This window comes from Cetorhinus maximus, chromosome 9 (assembly GCF_964194155.1).
Source record: "Cetorhinus maximus chromosome 9, sCetMax3.hap1.1, whole genome shotgun sequence".
NCBI lineage: Eukaryota > Metazoa > Chordata > Chondrichthyes > Lamniformes > Cetorhinidae > Cetorhinus > Cetorhinus maximus.
Genome location: NC_135887.1, coordinates 107,924,560 through 107,944,246, shown reverse-complemented (window position 1 = coordinate 107,944,246; position 19,687 = coordinate 107,924,560). Strand labels below are relative to the sequence as shown.

General features: G+C 39.5%; 1 protein-coding gene across 2 annotated transcripts in view; it reads left to right on the top strand.

Annotated features, from left to right (window-relative positions):
• The window catches only part of pik3c2a (phosphatidylinositol-4-phosphate 3-kinase, catalytic subunit type 2 alpha), a 124,279-nt gene that overhangs the window by 68,473 nt on the left and 36,119 nt on the right, over positions 1-19,687 (top strand). For both annotated transcript variants that reach the window (XM_078549295.1, XM_078549296.1), the window contains exons 10-14: positions 794-839; positions 8,449-8,671; positions 14,251-14,373; positions 16,992-17,159; positions 17,324-17,435. In XM_078549295.1, the coding sequence (XP_078405421.1) occupies positions 794-839; positions 8,449-8,671; positions 14,251-14,373; positions 16,992-17,159; positions 17,324-17,435 (672 nt within the window). The remainder of the gene's footprint in view (positions 1-793; positions 840-8,448; positions 8,672-14,250; positions 14,374-16,991; positions 17,160-17,323; positions 17,436-19,687) is intronic.

The following is a 19,687-nucleotide window of genomic DNA, read 5'->3' as shown; positions in this document are numbered from 1 at the left end:
GCCCAATTTAATGATTGCTCCCATTTTCATGTCCCATGGGGATTATCGAAAAACTGTATTTCTGAGATCATTCCAAATACATTAGGCGTGAGCAATAGATAGCAGAAGGAAAATAAAATGATTTTGGTATTTAAAATGAGTTAACTTTCCGAAATGCAGCATCTGAAAAGCATTTTGAAACACCTGTTCTATATTCAGATTTCAGTTCACTGGTTTTTGCTGTTGTGTGGGAATTCAGTTTTGTAAATCTTCACATTCTGTTAAGGATTACAGAATTGAACTTTCCAATGGCCGCCTGAGTGAAAGGATAGTAGCAATGTCATAAAGAGCTGAAGGCCTTGGGTTTGGTTGTGTATCCTCTTCTTAGTTCCTCACTGTATCATCAGTGGCAGAGCCTTCATCAATTAAGGCCAGCTACCCGAAACTGCCAACCTTTCCGCATCTCTTCTCCTCCCCCCACCCCACCCCCATGCTGTCTTAAAACTTCCCTTCAGCCATTTTCCGTAGCCACTCTTTTTGGGTCTATTCCTCAATTGTGGGATCCTTTGGGATTTATTTCTAAAAGTAGGTTCTGTATAAATGCAAGTTGAAATGGTTGGTACTATCAAACAAAGTAGTTTTCAGGTTGAACTAAACTTTTAGATGACTAAATTAGATTGTTTTGAAATGGGAAAAACTCTCACGCCTTTAAATTGTATTACACTTTTTTCCTGCATTTCATTTCACACCTTAGCAAGAGGATCTATGTCATCCTAAATTTTGAAACCAATTATAGTTTGTTCTTTATCCACAGGTCAAATCAAAAGAGAGTGGTGATTCATCTAATGGTGCAAAGAATGGTATGTCATCTGCCAGGCAAAATTTTCCAGTTGTCTGTGAATTGATTGTTGTGAGTGTAAACATTTCACAAGGTTGTGAATTGCTTTGAGTGTCACAGCTGCCAAGTTGTTGAGAGTTGAGACGGATATGATTGATTTTTGTCTTGGTCCTGCCCTTCCCAAAAACTGTGTATTTGTCTAGTTCTAGGCGTTTCTTCACATTATGCAAAACTGTGACACTTCAATATAATGACGAAGAAGATATGCTAAATCTTTTATAAGTCACTGGTTTGACTTCAGCTGGAGTATTGTGACCAGTTCTGGCACCACACTTCAGGAAGCACCTTGATACCAGCGATAACACACTTCAGTTATATGGAGAGAACAGAGAAGCTGGGATTTCTCTCCTTAGTGACAGAAGGTTAAGGGGACATTTTAAAGGAGATATTCAAAATTGAGGGCTTATGATCAAATAGATAGGGATAACTGACAATGTCGTCTGTAATTAGAGGACACAGATTCAAGATAATGGACAAAAGAACCAACAGTGAGATAAAGAGAATGTGCTAACACGAGTTATGATCTGCAATGTAAGGGTGGAGGAAGCAAATCCAATAATAACTTTCAAAAGGGAATTGGGTATATACTTGTGAAGGAAACCCATTTCAGAGCTATGAGGAAGAACAGAGGCGTGGGAGAAATATAACTCTTTCAAATAGTTAATACACGATGGGCTGAACGACCTCCTTCTGTGCTATATGATTCTATGAATTGAGCAAGTTACTAATACTTGGTTTGGAAAAAGCAATGTGTGCTGATGCCAATGTGATGGAAATTTGGCTTGCAAGGCTAATAGTGGAGCCTCCATTCAATTGTGCTGTTGTTTTTTAACATGCAATTCACCCAAAAATGGCATAAATGACAAAAATCGTGGAATTCTAAGCACAATATACATTCAACACAAATTAAGTTTTGCACTAGTTTTAAAAAAAAACATCGTGCCAGAAGCCAGCACTGTCCAGAGAACAGGCCACACTCCAGTCACCATTGGGAGCCAATTGCACTTGTTTGCAGGCTGTCACGGGTTAATATGGTTTTTTTGGGAGCAAGGACGCAGGCACATTTTAAAAGATTTTTAATTTTTTTAAATTTAAGAAGAAACTGACTACTCCAATATAACCTGCAAATGGTTCTGTGTTTTCTTTATCATTTTTAAGTCATTTAAAATTAAGTTACCTGTGTGTGGTAAATTAGCAGCCCTTAAAATGTTTTGTTTTTTGTGAAATCCCTTTTTAACTCTAATAATCAAACAGCACCAAGCTCCCACTCTTAAATATGCCAAGGAATATTTTAAAGCAAATTTTAAAACAATGACCATTTCAAAACATCTGGGCCACGATTTTTAGGTCAGCAGGCGGGCATGATTGGTGGGCCCGGGATTGACTGGGCAACGGACCGCCGACCACGATCAGCCTCCGACCGCAAATTCACACTGGCTAGCCAGTTAACAGCCAGCCAGCATGAAGCATGTGCTGAAAGGCTCGGCGCTGCCAGGGTGGGGAAGGGAAGAGTGCAAGCGCTGAAGTCAGTGTGGGTGCGGGCAAACACTCACAGAAAGCTCCCTGAAGGCAGAGAGCTGCCTCGGAGCTGAAGGCCTGAACAACCTAAAGGAAAGGTCACAGAAACTGTAAAATGTGTCCAGGCTTCATAATCAGTCACCTGAAAATGTAGGTAATGAAAATGCTATCCACGGAAATTTATTTTTATTTCAATTTATCATGGAAACTTCATCCTGCCTGTGGATGAGGTTTCCTGAAAAATACAAAGGCCGATTTTCTAGCTCGCAACCATAATGTTGGACAGGCAACGGAAAATCTATGTTAATTGCACCGTTGATGGGCTTAATTGCTCTCTTAATTGTCAGGTGCGCTTCCGAGTTTACCACGTGCCTGCCAAGTGAAATATCGTGCGAGTGCGCAATGACATCCGGTGAGCACTCAACATCATGATGCGCTATTTCACATTCAAGCGGATTGGGCACATACCCGCCAGCTTAGTGAAAAATTCTGCCCCTGATTTTGCAGGTTCATGGCAGATTTTGTGTTCAGTGATATGCAAATAGGTTTGTCAAAACCTGAGAGGGAAAAGAAATGCTTAAAATGATTGCTGATTGCACCCAAAGTGGAATCTCTACCCCAAGGTGCGCAGCCTCATACTTTTCTGAGTGAAACTTATACATAGCTTCACTTGTTTACAAATTAAATGCAAACTTGTATTGGCATGCTTTAAAGGCAGTGACTGGCAAGTGTTTGGGTAATTGTAATCAAGTTGTAATTGCGATGCATGGCTTTAAGTAATGCACCCCAATTATTTGGAAACTAGATTTATTTGACTGTTTCCTTGCATTGCAAAGCGAATCAAGGCTAAATGTTGCATGTTGGTTATTGTGCTCAAGAGCAGTTTTGTTCTGTTAGTTAATGGTTTTTAAAACCAATTGCATTACAGAAACTGAGTACTTTTCCACTAATGTGATGCCAAATTGGTTATCTAAAATTAGTTTTTTCCATTGTGGCTGTCAAAGGGTCTTGGCACAAAACACAGACTGCACCTGAAGTTGTAAAAGTTAATCTTGTGCAAATGGGAGGTTGTGAACGTGCATGTGTTATTGCCACCTTGCTCCTTTCATAGAATTTGCCCAGAGTTTCTAATCTAATGCTGTATTAACTGATGCTAAATTACAGCATCAAGCTTCACATCACCATTCTTTAAAAAATAAATTGTAAAATGCAGTACATTAGGATAAGATTGCAGATGTCTTATTCAGTTAGACATTAGCAATTTGTAAATTTATCTTCCTTGGCCATAAACATTAGAATTAATTTCCAGATTCTAGCTAGCCAGGTTTGGGCTATAGCAGTCCTGTGTATTTGCATGTACTGGAATAAGCTACCAAATCCTGACCCCATAATGGAAAGCATGATTAAAATTCAAATGTGTAATGTGAGCAAACAAAGGAACAAAACTGGTGCTGTCATGTTGCTCTAGTACTGGAAAACATTAGTGGAAAGCAAGCCACAAAGTAAGGCCATTCTACAGTCCTTCAAGTATGCCAATTCAAGCATTTGATATATTTTTTTAATGCGTTTAAATCCTGATCTGGATGGGCTGTTCAAATATTCTGAACTCGGGTGTCTTAAGAGAGTCTTTCAAAAGCAGCATTTTTGTTTCTATAATAAACGCAAAATACTGCGGATGCTGGAAATCTGAAACAAAAACAGAAGATGCTGGAAAATCTCAGGTCTAACAGCATTTGTGAAGAGGAAGAAAAAGAGTTAACGTTTCGAGTCTTTATGACTCTTCTTCGAGCCAAAGAGAAGTAAACATGTAACGAAATTTATACTGTTTAAGGAGGGGGCGGAGCAGGTGAAGCTGGATAAAAGGCCACTGATAGCTGGAGGCTAAGAGGAGATTGGCAGAGATGCCATGGACAAAAGGACAAAGGGGTGTTAATAGTGGTACTAGCTAAAGGAGGTGCTGATGGTGGCATTAAGGTAAGAAAGTAGAAATTGATAATAGCAGGACAAGGGTAAGCACTCTGGAAAGAACAACATGAACAAGTGCCAGCCCTTGTGGAGTGAGGTGAGGGGACGGTGGTGGGGAAAAAGATTGAAAACAGGATAAAAGGTGGGGATAAAACAGTGAATAAAAATGAAAATAAATAAAAATAAGTGGATGAAAAATTTTAAAAATTAAAATTAAAATGAATATTGAAAAAAGGGGGTGAGTATGGAAGAGCGAGTTTTGTTTTTGTTTCTATAACTTCCTTCCAGCCTAATTGTAAAACAGATGCTGTCAATTTAAAGCATTTCCACTAAAATAAGTCTGCAATTCAAGTTTTCTGAAGATCAAGGAGTTTACTTTGTAAAGGTAGTGAATACTGACCACAATTATAACTATCATAGATTAATGCTCTTGTGGGGGATTCCAATTCCTTAGAGCATAATTTGCATTTTTACTTGTAAATACAGGTTCCTAATGTTCCTACAGTGCTGCAAACTCCCCCATGGGTAGGGCAAGGAGGCAGCCAGAATGGGAATCAAGCCCATGTTGCTGGCACCAATCTGATCCACACAGACCATCCAGACAAATGGAGTTTCTAGCTGTCCATCAAGTCATGGAGTGGGACTTGAACCTGGAGCTAGAAGCTCAGAGGCAGGGACACTAGCCACTGAGCCACAAAACCTCCTTTATTTCACTATCTGAAATATTTAAATTAAAAATGAAGAGATTCAGTGCTTTTAACTTGCTGCTTTGCTCTCTGAGGAAATTTTGATGTGATTGGCTGCTTACCCTTGCTGGCAACACTGCTGTTGAAACCTGGAGACCCCTTTGATTGAGTGGTAGAAAAGGGTTCTAACCTAGTTATTCTTTCCTGAAGGTATAACCACTCAGTTCTGTTACTATTCATGTAAATATTTTTTGCACTGTAATCGTGCTTCAGTATCCTTTTTTTATTATATGGACTGCAAAAATCCAAGTGTGATCTAACCAACGTCTGATACAAGTTTAGCATCATTTTTCAATTCTGTCCTAAAGAAATAAACTTTTATTATGACTTTATTCACCTGTGTCAGAACTTGTAGTAATTTTGTGTATTTATGCTTCCAAGTAATAAGTAACCTTATTTTTCTTACCAAAATGTAATATATCTCACTTATTTATGTTGAAATTAATTTGCCAATTATATGCCCGCTTTATAAGTTTAACGTTGTCTTGCAATTTATTGTAGTCCTCCTCAGTGTTGCCTATCTCCAATTTGAAGAATCAAAAACACAATTTCTAAATTCCAAATCATTAATATAAATTGTGAACAGCAGTGATCCTTGCGGAGCCTACTTCCCATCTTCTGCCATTCAGAAAAGCTACCCATCCCTTGCCTTCTGTCTTTCAGGCATCTAGCTATCCATTCTTGTCCTTTTGACATGGCTTGCTCTGACCTTTATTCTTTAGCCAATTATGTGGTACCTACTAAGAGGCCTTTTTCAAATCTAGGTTTTGCAGGGTTGATTGTAAACCACGGTTTGGGTTTGGGAGGCTGTTGCATGCAATGATTATCCCTTTTGAGCATTCACTGCATAATTTACAGAATTCGGCTGCTTTGAAACAGTACATAGGGTTTAGTGACTTGATTTCAATCAACAGACTGAAGTGTCCCAATAAGTATATGAATTGTTGCTGAAGTAGTTTTGCCATTACTGATGCACCATCAGTCCGTCTAATATTTGAAGTTTAAATAACAAATAATTGCTGGAGCCTTTCATTATATATGGCAAGTCAGACTTAATTGATAATGATACAAAAACAAAAATTGTTGGAAAAGCTCAGCAGGTCTGACAGTATCTGTGGAGAGAAAGACAGAGTTAACGTTTCGAGTCCATATGACGACTCTCCAGAATTTTTATGTCTGTTTTCCTGTATTTTGACTTGCTATAACTTTGAGCCAATTTCCTATTTGAAGGCGGAGAATGGTGAACTATCCCAGTAAATGGTTGATGAGCACATTTAGCGTGAACAATATCCTTGCAGTCCAGCTTTCAAATTAGTTTGATTTCCATCTGGTTTCTGACAAAGTTGTAAATATTAAATTACGTTTGACCTTAATCCCACCCAATTTTTTATTTACTTATTCATTCATGGGATGCAGGCGTCGCTGGCTCAGCCAGCATTTATTGCCCATCCCTGATTGCCCTTGTTCAGAGGGCATTTTAGGCCAGGCCATGTAAGGACAGTAGATTTCCTCCCCTAATGGACATTAGTGAACCCAGATGGGTTTTTATGACAATCGGCAATGGTTTCACGGTCGTCATCAGACTTTTAATTCCAGATTTTTATTGGATTCAAATTCCACCATCTGTCGTGGTGGGATTCTAACCTGAGCCCCCAGAGCATCACCCCTGGGCTTCCGGGTTTCCAGTCTAGTGACAATACCCCACGCTACCGCTTATAATAGTTTTTTTACATTACTTATCACTGTTGAACAAAAACATTGGAGGAAATAAAGATCTTAAGTGCTTGAGTTACCTTGTTTGGCAATAAACATGATCGCATCTGCTTGACTTTACTGTAGGTGTGGCTGTGTTGTGGCAGGATATCCATAGTCACTTTGGATTCTGTTTTAACTGCAACAATAATTGTGGCATATGTTATATGCTATATGTTACCAGGTTTACAGCTCAACAACTAAGTGTCTTGCACTCATTGATATTACCTGCAAGAAACTAGATGCCATGGTCCTCATGTTTTTAAAAAATAACTTACTCGTCAGGATAGAAGCAGGCTCTTTCAGATCATTAATACTGTTATACTTGTTTTCTTTTCACTCTGTGGAGGGGGTATTATGACTGGTATCTGTATTGGGGAATTAAGCTTTTTCCAATTTGGCCATCAGTCGTATGCATCAAGGGCTCCAGGTACAGGCTGAGCATCAGTTAGATACACAGTAAAGCTCCCTTTATCCTTCTGGTTTACTGATCAATCTCTCAATGATGATACACTTAGCCTCACTGTCTGTGTGTATCCTTAAAGAAAAAGCAAGCTTGGAGGATGGGGCTGTCAGGAGTTGAACCAAGCTGTTCATAACCTCATCACCTGTGGAACCCTGAACTGAGTTTACCTCCCAGCCCTGTATTTTCTCCATTACAAAGACTGCCTACCTCCACTTCTACCAGTAACTTCTACCATTCCTTATCGCCTCTAAAGCTGTCCTAATCTGTGACCTATCCTCTTGAGCTTCAATTTGCCTTAAAACTCTGTCCATATTAATACCTAGCAAATCTAACCCCTCGATCAGCCTGTATTTACTGACTTGTATTAGCTCCCAAACCTTTGCGTTGCATTATTTAAAGTTCTTATCTTTATGTTTTAATCCCTCCATGCCCTTCCCTATCGCTTCAACCTCCTCCAGTCCTACAACCTACCCCCTCCAAGGACACTCAATTCCTCCTGTGCATCTCTTTCCCTTTGCACTACCATCAATGGCCATATATTTAGCCACCTAGGTCCTACACTCCAAGGTTCCATCCTTAAATCCCTCTACCTTTCCTCCTCTGAGAACCCCCATTAAAGTTCACATCTGATCAAGCTTTTTGCAATCACCTGAACCCTCTTGACCTTTTATTCTTTGACTCTCCATTTACCTTTCATCGATTTCTGAAGCACCTTAGTACGTTTCACTACATTGAAGGTGCTATATAAATGCAAGTTGTTGGTGACCTTGTCTGTGTAGATCAGCAGTAGATCAAAGGTTACAACATGTTTCATGTGTGTATGGATAAACCTCAGGAGAATAAGCAGTTTTATTTTGTACTTAGAAAAACTTGACTTGCTTGCATCCTGGAGGGCTCATATTGACTGCTTTCTGCTCATATGGACTTTAATGCTTTTTTTTTTGTTATTAAAATTCATGCTATGGAGAGACTTATTTCTCTCTTTAGCAAATTATGAATAATCCATTACAGTGGGACAAAAGGATATCTGATCGTTTTTTGTAAATATCCAAAGTCATGCAGGATAGCAAAAAATGTTATTTTTTTTGCACATGACCATGGAAACATTGTACTTCTGATTGCAGGATCTTCAGTTGCAGTAAATCCTGTGAATGCAAGCATCCATGCTCTTACATTGGCTGTCTACGATCTGCTACAACTGTACCTGAGTTCTTTTGGCAGAAACACAGGTGCAGCTGGGAATCTACCACAGAGTACCAAATGTACAAAGGAAGCGCAGACCACCACAGAACACCTGCAGTTTACGCTGTTTGCAGCACATAGGATTCCAGGAGCGTGGGTCAGCAGGTGGGTATTGAGGGAAGCCTTTCGTACTATCAGCATCATTTTTTCAGAAAGTAATCTGTTCTGGATGTAAAGCAAATCTAAAATATAAATGAATGGGTTAAAGTGGATGAAATGCTTTTTTAAAAAATTGAAGGTGAGACACAATTGGGTTACCTGCTGTGCTGTTCAATTATGTGTGTTCTATTTTAGTATGGGAATTTTGACCTAGATTTTGAAATCTCTTCTGAATAACCCCTGCCAAAAAGATCTATTGCTTGAAAATCTAGAGCAAAAAATTATGCTACGAGCCCTGGGTGTAGCGTTGGAATTCGGTCTATTTAAAGTAGGACCCGCTAGAGCTTTGAAATAACTTTTATCATCCTAGCTTCTGTTTGGTGTCTTCTCCTAGTTTTGTGTGTATTTAAAATTGTAATAACAAATGAAATGAATTTAACTCACAACTGGAAGTGCCAGGTAGCCTCCACACTGACTATCAAAAATACAAATTAAAAGCATTACAGAATTTTACTGTACCAAATGTCCTCATGCACTTATTTTTGTTTTTAAGTCTTGCCAGTAATTTCCCTCTTTCTTCCCCCTGCCCCAGAATTTTATCTCTGGCCTGGGAGCTCCACAGGCAGGCTAATGAGTGTAGAGTAGTGCATGCTTCCAGGCCACTTGCAGTCTATTCAGAAACAAAATACTGCATATGCTGGAAATCTGAAATAAAAACAAAACATGCTGGAAAAACACAGACCTGGCAGCATCTGTGGAAAGAGTTGATGTTTCAGACTGATGAACTTTCATCAAATGTTAATTCCAATCTGCTCACCCCATTGTGGGGTGGCAGAGACTTCACTTATTGCTTCATCACTTGACACTGTTCGCTGTAAATCTTGTAAAAAGACACTTTTTACGTTTTCAGAGTTCTTCATGTTTGGCTGCATAATTCTCTTCCCCTTCTTGGTGTGGATTATTGCATTTATGCATCTGATTGTGATGATCAAAAAACCATAATGGGCGTTATGTACAGGCCTCCGAACAGTAGTCAGGATGTGGGGCACAAGATACACCAGGAGATAGAAAAGGTGTGTAAGAAAGGCAAGGTTACAGTGATCATGGGGGATTTCAATATGCAGGTAGACTGGGAAAATCAGGTTGGTAGTGGATCCCAAGGAAAGGAATTTGTGGAATGTCTACGAGATGGCTTTTTGGAGCAGCTTGTGGTGGAGCCCACAAAGGAACAGACAATTCTAGATTTAGTGATGTGTAATGAGGCAGATTTGATAAGGGAGCTTAAGGTGAAGGAACCCTTAGGAGGAAGTGACCATAATATGATAGAATTTACCCTGCAATTTGAGAGGAAAAAGCTGGAATCAGATGTAACAGTATTACAGTTGAATAAAGGCAACTACAGAGGCATGAGGGAGGAGCTGGCCAGAATTGACTGGGAGATGAGCCTAGCAGGAAAGACAGTGGAACAGCAATGGCAGGAATTTCTGGGAGTAATTTGGGAGACACAGCAAAAATTCATCCCTAGGAAGAAGAAACAAACTAAAGGGAGGACGAGGCAACCATGGCTGACAAGGGAAGTCAGGGACAGCATAAAAGCTAAAGAGAAAGCATACGATGTGGCGAAGAGCAGTGGGAAGCCAGGGGATTGGGAAGCCTACAAAGACCAACAGAGGACAACTAAAAAAGAAATAAGGAGGGAGAATATTAAATATGAGGGTAAACTAGCCAGTAATATAAAAGAAGATTGCAAGAGTTTTTTTAGATATATAAAGGGTAAGAGAGAGGCAAAAGTGGACATTGGGCCGCTGGAAAATGACGCTGGAGAAGTAGTAGTGGGGAACAAAGAAATGGCGGAGGAACTGAATAGGTACTTTGCGTCAGTCTTCACAGTGGAAGACACGAGTGACATCCCCAAAGTTCAAGAGAGTTGGGGGGCAGAGGTGAGTATGGTGGCCATTACCAAGGAGAAGGTGCTAGAAAAACTGAAAGGTCTGAAGGTGGATAAATCACCTGGACCAGATGGATTACACCCCAGAGTTCTGAAGGAGATAGCTGAAGAGATAGTGGAGGCGTTAGTGGTGATCTTTCAGGAATCACTGGAGTCAGGGAGGGTCCCAGAGGACTAGAAAATCGCTAATGTAACCCCCATGTTTAAGAAGGGAGTAAGGCAAAAGACGGGAAATTACAGGCCGATTAGCCTGACCTCGGTCGTTGGTAAGATTTTAGAGTCCATTATTAAGGATGAGATTTCAGAATACTTGGAAGTGCATGGTAAAATCGGGCAAAGTCAGCATGGTTTCATCAAGGGGAGGTCATGCCTGACAAATCTGTTAGAATTCTTTGAGGAGGTAATGAGTAAGTTAGACAAAGGAGAGCCAATGGATGTTATCTACTTGGACTTCCAGAAGGCCTTTGACAAGGTGCCGCACAGGGGGCTGCTCAGTAAGATAAGAGCCCATGGTGTTAGAGGCAAGGATGGATAGAAGATTGGCTGTCTGGTAGGAGGCAGAGAGTGGGGATAAGGGGTTCCTTCTCAGGGTGGCGGCCGGTGACTAGTGGAGTTCCGCAGGGGTCAGTGTTGGGACCACAACTTTTCACTTTATACATTAATGATCTAGATGAAGGAACTGAGGGCATCCTGGCTAAGTTTGCAGATGATACAAAGATAAGTTGAGGGACAGGTAGTATTGAGGAGGCGGGGAGGCTGCAGAAGGATTTGGACAGGTTAGGAGAATGGGCAAAGAAGTGGCAGATGGAATACAACGTGGGCAAGTGTGAGATCATGCACTTTGGTAGAAAGAATAGAGGCATAGACTATTTTCTAAATGGGGAGAGAATTCAGAAGTATGGAGTGCAAAGGGACTTGGGAGTCCTAATCCAGGATTCTCTTAAGGTTAACTTGCAGGTTGAGTCGGTAGTTAGGAAGGCAAATGCAATGTTGGCATTTATTTCAAGAGGACTAGAATATAAAAGCAGGGATGTGCTGCTGAGGCTTTATAAGGCTCTGGTCAGACCACATTTAGAATATTGTGAGCAATTTTGGGCCCCGTATCTCAGGAAGGATGTGCTGGCCCTGGAGAGGGTCCAGAGGAGGTTCACGAGAATGATCCCAGGAATGAAAGGCTTAACATATGAGAAACATTTGAGGACTCTGGTCTATACTTGATGAAGTTTAGAAGGGGGGATCCGATTGAAACTTACAGAATACTGAAAGGCCTGGATAGAGTGGACATGGGGAAGATGTTTCCATTAGTAGGAGAGACTAGGACCCGAGGGCACAGCCTCAGAGTAAAGGGAAGACCTTTTAGAACAGAGATGAGGAGAAACTTCTTTAGCCAGAGAGTGGTGAATCTATGGAATTCATTGCCACAGAAGGCTGTGGAGGCCAGGTCATTGAGTGTATTTAAGACCGAGATAGATAGGTTCTTGATTGGTAAGGGGATCAAAGGTTACGGGGAGAAGGCGGGAGAATGGGGTTGAGAAACTTATCAGCCATGATTGAATGGCGGAGCAGACTCGATGGGCCGAATGACCTAATTTCTGCTCCTATGTCTTATGGTCTTATGATCAGGCTTATTGTATTTGTGTGTGGCACTGATGGTGCTTGTCTCCTGTGAAGGTGCTTGGCACATTTTACCTTGTTAAAAGGCATTATATAAATACAAGCTGTTCACTAGTGTCTGGTTGCTGGTGAATTTTCCAACCTTACTTTAAACTTCAAAAAATTCCAGCAGTACTGTAACTAGTGTTAAATGCAAAACTAGCTAGAGGAGTTGATCCCCCTGATTTTGAATTGACCTTTGGTGAACAGAACTGCAGTCAAACTGTGCTGCTATGATGCAGAAAAAGTTCATTCATATTGTAAGATGTGCAATATAATTGTTTTATAGGCATTTTCTCTGTTTAATATGATTTTTAGTGTTTTATCCATTGTATTGCATTAACTATGTGCTTCCTATGTAATAACAAAATCTACTGCAAAAAAACAATGAAGAGCATTTTCATTCCATTATGGGCAGGTTGTGTTTGACAAGTATTTCCTCTGCACTGCTGTTTAAGATGAGAAACATTTTTCTTTAGAGCAGTATGATTATCATAAATGTAACACACACCATTGCAGTGTAGTAGGCAAAGTTAGAGCTGGGGATTTTTAAAAAGTCCATTTCCATTGTTTGTGGCACAAAACCTGACTTCAGCATTTTCCTTTCCCAGTGTCCAGGTTGACCACATTAAGCATTAGAGTTGAAGTCCTAGCATATGTAGTGGCAGAAGGGTGTTGAATTTTGTTACTATATCTAAAGGGCTATAGTACCTCAATGATGAACACCATAGTATTTGGCTCCACAGTTTATAATTTACTGAATTCGAGCACAAGGCTCAGTGTTGTCCTATTACTTAAACAACTTTGAAGTGGTCAGGCAGAAGGTAGGGTCCTGCGACCACATGATGACATTTGAGAAATAAGTAGTGTGCACTTGGAGCAGTAGAGTCAACCGTGCCCACTTAGAAAAAAATGGCACCAGGTTTCCATTTAACAGGACTAACAGGATTATTAGTTGTTTTGATGAACTGAGGTATGAGATCAAATGCTTTAATAGCTTGACCCTGAATTTTTGTTTTTTTTAATATAATGCTGCTTTTATAGTGAACTGCAAAATTGTTTCTAAACAATCATCTTGAAGTACAGATTTAGATCTAGCTCCCCATATCCCTTACCAAGAATGTATGGGGCTGACCATTCATAAAGCTCTAAAATACAGAAATTCAACATTTTTGTGAGAGGTATTTTTGTAAATATCTAATTTCAGCTGCACAGTTGGCAGCATTTTCATGATTCATGTTGGTCAAACCGCATTCTGACAGTGCCCTGGAAGGCAAGAGTTTGCTTAAGTATTTCACCTTAACATAAATTCAAATTTGGGGCCTTTACTACTTGTACTTGATCCAATTTACACAAATGGTTTTCCCATTTAAAATTGTTATCCATGGGAAAGTACACTGATGTGGAGTATTGGGATCTAAATATATTGCATTATTAAACTTGCGCAGCAGGAAACTGCTATGTGAGTAAGGAAGGAAGTAGGCTAAGCCAGGAAAAATTTGCAGGAGAGTTTCTTCTGTTCCATTGCATGCCCCACCCCCTCACCCCCTTTCCAGCTGCCTTTACATATCACCATGATACTCGATTCAAAAGCTTTTTTGGCAGAGGTCTGGGAGTGTGTCACTTCCCTCTCTCCCAGGCTAGGGATTTGCACCCATCCAAAATATGTTAACAAGGGGTCACGTGGTTCACGTGGTGGGAACTTGAAATGAGAGTTTTGAAAAAGACTTAGAAATTGTCGAGTAATTGCAGTTCACATTTGAACTATAATTAATGTTTTGTGACTGACCATATCTATCATGAGATTCTTATACTATATCGCAGTTGGTTAGATGTTCTTAATGCACTACATTGTATGTAGGACTGTCTAATTTTCACTTACAGCCCTATTAACAATTTGATTTTTTTTCCAAGGCTAAAACTGTCAGAAATGTACTTCATTTAATGTAACTCTGCTGATAATTGGTGCTTGTTTTTTCCTCAGTTTTGAGAAATACTTTCTAATGTGTTCATTGACACACAATGGAAAAGATCTTTTTAAACCAGTGCAATCTAAGAAAGTTGGGACATATCGCAGCTTTTTCTACCACATCAAGTGGGATGAACTGTGAGTATTTTCTTTGCTTTTATGTGAATTAAATGGGGTCCGGTAAATAAATCAAAATTGGAATAAAAAGTTAGTCGGAAATTGCTACTTTAGTCAATCTGCTCGACTTTGACTCCCTGGTGGAGTAGAAGTGCACACCTGCTGAATGTTTCTGCAACCATTTTAGCAATGCATGCAACTTTAATTTTTTCCTATTGAAATAGCATTGGGTTGCCCTGATGGTCTTACAGGTTAAAAATATTGGCTGGTGTAGTACAAAACCATAAAGAATGGGAAGTTGCAGGTTCAATTGCTATATGCTGAGATATTTTACACCAACTGGGACACTACAGATGGCCTCAGCATCTGTAAAATTTGTTGAGAAGAAATTAGCCATGGTTCATGTTCATGCTCACTATTCAGTAGCATTTTGCTTGAAAGTTCACGTTTGTGTGTTGGGTGAGGTCTGGTTTGGGCTCAGCTTTAATACCGTCGAATCGTCTGCTTTGCTGACCGTGCAGGCTCATGTGTGAAGAATGATCAGCTGGATAAGGTACCAAAAAGACAACCATAGAACCATGATATGAGAGAGTAGAGTGGGGTGGGGAAGGTTGCGGGATATGGAAGAAAAAAAAAACTCATGTTTTAGTTCTGTTGATAGCTATTTGGCTAAGAGGTGAATTGGAACTCAAAGATATCTTGTGGGATTTAAATAAATTATGATTCTTGTTCACGATAATTGACATACTACTTTACCAACTTTAGTTTTAGTTTTCCTTTGGCCTGAAGGCATAACTAGTTGCAAGTGTGTTGTCAGTATCGAAAGCTGAAATGCTATTCTTTCCTATCCATTTTAAGTTGCAACCTGCTACCTATAATTCAATATTCCAAAAGCATATTCATAATTTACTGACTACTTCCACATTTGCTCAAAAATATCAGGTTTATGATTTTATTTAAAATTCACATGTTTAAATGAGATTTTCTTATGCTTTTAGCAAATTGTTGTGAAATGTCAGTGCAGCTTGACCTTTGATGCTGTTTTGCGGTGATGAAAGTACAGATGGGAAAGAGAGAGGACAACTTGTTGGAAGTGATGATAAATAGAAAAATGAGTGAAAATCAATTCCTTGTGACAGATGACTTTACTCCAGTTGGGTGCAGACTGAATGAATCAAAATGCTCTCATTGGCAAAATAGTCACTTCTATTGAGTTAATAGAGGATGTTCTCTAAAGTCACTTTGCGAGCTTTTGGCTAGCTACCTGTGGTTTTCTACTATTTTCTGCTGAAATAATGCCCAGATTTTGAACAAACAAAAGGTTTAAAAAGAACTGTGGACAGATATCTATGGGCTTCCTTTTGATCTAGCAATGTTGTGTAGTGAGAGTTATCAACCTGTATCTTCAATGAGCACCAGTTCAGCTGTTTCCTTTTAAATAATTGATTGGTCATACTTCAGGTTTCATTTCCCTGAACTTGCTGGCAGGTGAGAGCACTAATGTGTTCAGTGACAAAGGAGTTGCTACCATTCATGCTTGGGAAAGTATGCAGAATTGCACTGGTTAAGTTTTAATGTTATCGAAGATAAACGTGCTATTTCTCCCAACGCGAAGCATGGAAAAGCAAATTGATAAAATTCCTTAAAGGTTGAGCAGATTCCCTGGTTTTAAAAAATGTTTTGCACCAGGCTTAATTTAGACTGCAACAAAAACAAAAATACCTGGAAAAACTCAGCAGGTCTGACAGCATCTGCAGAGAGGAACACAGTTAACGTTTCGAGTCCGAATGACTCTTCATCAGAACTAAGGAAAAATAGAAAAGAGGTGAAATATAAACTGGTTTAAGGGGGGGGGTGGGACAGGTAGAGCTGGATAGAGGGCCAGTGATAGGTGGAGATTACCAAAAGATGTCATAGACAAAAGGACAAAGAGGTGTTGACGGTGGTGATGTTAGCTAAGAAATGTGCTAATGGGGACATTGAGGGTGGAAAGCAGGACGAGCAAGGGACAGATATCCCTTGAGGGGGTGGGGGGGGGCGGGGGTGGAATCGAAATAAGCTAAAAGGTAGAGATAAAACAATAGATGGAAATACATTTAAAAATAATGGAAATATGTGGGAAAAGAAAAATATATGTATAAATTATTGGAAAAAGGGGTGGGGATGGAGGAGAGAGTTCATGATCTATAGTTGTTCAACTCAATATTTCAGTCCGGAAGGCTGTAAAGCACCTAGTCGGAAGATGAGGTATTTTTCTTTTCCCATATATTTCCATTATTTTTAAATGTATTTCCATCCATTGTTTTATCTCTACCTTTTTACCAACACCAAAATGTTTGTATAACAAAGTTCAGGTTTCCCTATGAAACTGATTTACCTCATTTGTTTCATTTGTTTTTTTTTGGCAGAGGAGTTTTTATTCCATTCCCATCAAGTATTTTTGTCATCAGAAAAGTAACTTAAAATCAGATTTCAATTTATCAGTAGAGACAATATTGAAATTCTTGAGATAATTGTCATTATCCATTTTTCTACAGCTTCCAATCTGACTAATCTAGTAGCTTCACAATGCTTAAATAAGTATTGTCTGCAATATTTATATTGCCTTAACAACCTTTTGATTCGTTTTCACCTTCCAGAATCAGCTTCCCTGTTCAGATTACACAGTTGCCCCTTGAATTGGTACTAAGTCTTAGTTTGTATGGAGTTCTAAATCCTTCAGCAGCTGGATCGCCAGATTCTAACAAACAGCGGAAGGGACCAGAGTACCTTGGTCGAGTCGCCATGCCTCTCTTTGACTTTAAGCGGTAAGAATCATTTCTCCTTTTCCCTCTCATGGAAATGCTATGCTAGATTGTGGTCCAACGTACAACAATTTGGGGAAGTGCCTCTCTTCACACTATATTATATTTGACACTTAAACATTTTTCCTCTTGTATCTCTTTTCTCTCTCTTTCTCTTTCATGACAAGGGTGTTGACAAGTGGAACAAAACTGCTTAGCCTATGTACATCTATCCTTGTGAATCCAAGTGGTGGGACTATCAACAAAAAAGGGAGTTCGATGGAAAGAATTGTATTGCAAGTGAGTTCAGCAATTTGGTCAGTTAAATCCTTTTGGCAGTTGAAGCTGAGAGATTTAACATCCTAAAGCTGTTATATTTTCAGCTCAAAAATGTACTTTTTTCATACAATTCTTTTTCTACTTATTAAGTCAGCTGCTGACTTAATGTTTTCTAATATCATGGAGAGCAAGATTTGTTTAGAGGCAAATTAAACATTAAAAGACTGAATGACTGTAACTAAACCAAGCTCTCTGACTATTGAACATCCAAAACTAGATATCGATGAGATCAATTATGGGGATAAATATCTCAGCTGAATGTAGTCATTTCCTGAAAGACTGAGGAAATTTATATTGTTGCAGGTATCCCATCACACTAACCATGTTAAATTGACTGATGGTTCTCTCTGCATTTGTGTGATAGTACATTCAAAACAATGTTGACCAACTTGGCCCAAGCTTTTTATGCTCAAAACAGTCGATGCATTCAAGTAGTACCCAGGCTTTTCCACAAACAACTCTTGATGGTTTGGGATTTTTTAAACAAATATTTAAAGAAACATTTTTACACAGTGTTTTATCTAATGAACTGATTTATTCTGTCTCTGTTTCCCTTTGACAAGTTGATTGTGAAACATTATAGATTCAGCTGTAATAAACTACTGGGTGCAGTTGCTTGCATTGAGAAATGATTGTAATGGTTAAATTTGGTCACACGAAATGCTCAAAACATGGGGGTTTTCTTCATGGGAGGCGATCTGGGAGGGGAGGTCCAATTGAGATTTTCAAGATTGAAGTGTTTTGAGAGAGTAAATGGTGAAAGATTGTTGCTAGAAGGACAAATGGGAAGTCCACTTTATTCATCATACTCCCTAACTTCAGGGCTATTGGAACATGAAATCTTTCATTGAGGCAAAGATGTTAAAAGTTGCATGAAAGGGAGTTAGATCATTTTTTTTTAAATAATTCTGGGAATTGGGAGTAGAGGGAATGGCATTGATGGGAAGCCCAAGTCTAGAAGGGGTTTGTGACCTTTGAAATAGTTGAGTTTGAAGGTAGAAAAAGATTGGATGAAGGTTTTGGCAATAGATGCGTAGAGCATAGCAGAGATTGATGATATTACTAAGCTGGAAGCAGGCTGTCTTGATGGGGAAGAAATGGGGTTGAATGCTCTGCTTAGGATCAGGAGTAGTAGAAGGGATGCAGTAGGTGCATGCAGTCTAATTTGGGGCAACAGGAAACTGATTGATTGTGTGTCTGACTAATAGTGGTTTTGCTCTTGGATAAAATACAACCACTGTCACCAATAAGGAGATAACTTTGAATCATTTCAGAACTTGAGAGTGAAGGGTTAATTGCCTCCAACAGCCCCAAATTTCAACATAAGTGACAAGTCAGAAGTGATAAGACATTTGTTTTTTTAATATGTGGATTTTTATTCAGTATAGGTAAAACTTGGCACATCTGAGCAGTAGTATCAAAGGAAAACAGCATTCCCACTACACCCGAGGTAGAAAAGCAATCTGCACGTGACTGCTCCCAATGGTTGTGCCCCAGGCAATGTCTCACCAGTCAATGCGTCATGGGCATATGTGATCTTTCCACCAGCCCATCCTTCCTCAAGGGTTCAACTGCGGGACAGTCTCAATCCTCTGGCTGAACACCTCTACTCTCTCTGCTCAGGAATCCTTTCTTAGGCTTTGCTGTGTAAAGAAATTATATGGAAGCCAGCTTAAGCTAAACGTCAACTTGGTGTTATTTGATTGGCCTATTTAGAAAAGTTGCCCTGTACCCATCTGTCCACCCAGGCTAGGGCTGAGCCTAAGAATCTCTGACTTCCCACACTCAGGCTCCTTTCAGCTTGTAAACTTTCCAATGCCAAGCTTGACTAAAGCAATAAGAACATGACAGCCTTGGTAATCAGTTATTTTTTCTCAGCTCCACTTACTTCTGAGCCTGGAATTCTGCTGAAGTTCTTTTAGTTCTCGTACAACAGCCTATCTGTGTTCCCATTTGGCTTGAATTTCTGCTGATTCCTTTCAAACTTTTCAGGCCAAAAGTGATCAATGAAGGCCAACCAAGTCACCCCTCGGCCGCTTTTACCCAGAGTATATCACAATAGGAATTAAAAAAATATAGTTCGGCATAAGCATCATCATATTGCACCTAGTGAAGACACTCTAATTTACAATCAGTCAGTCATAGTACTTAAATTAGATCTCACTAATTAGCAAGAAAGCCAGATGTAGGGATTTCTCAGGATTCTTACTATG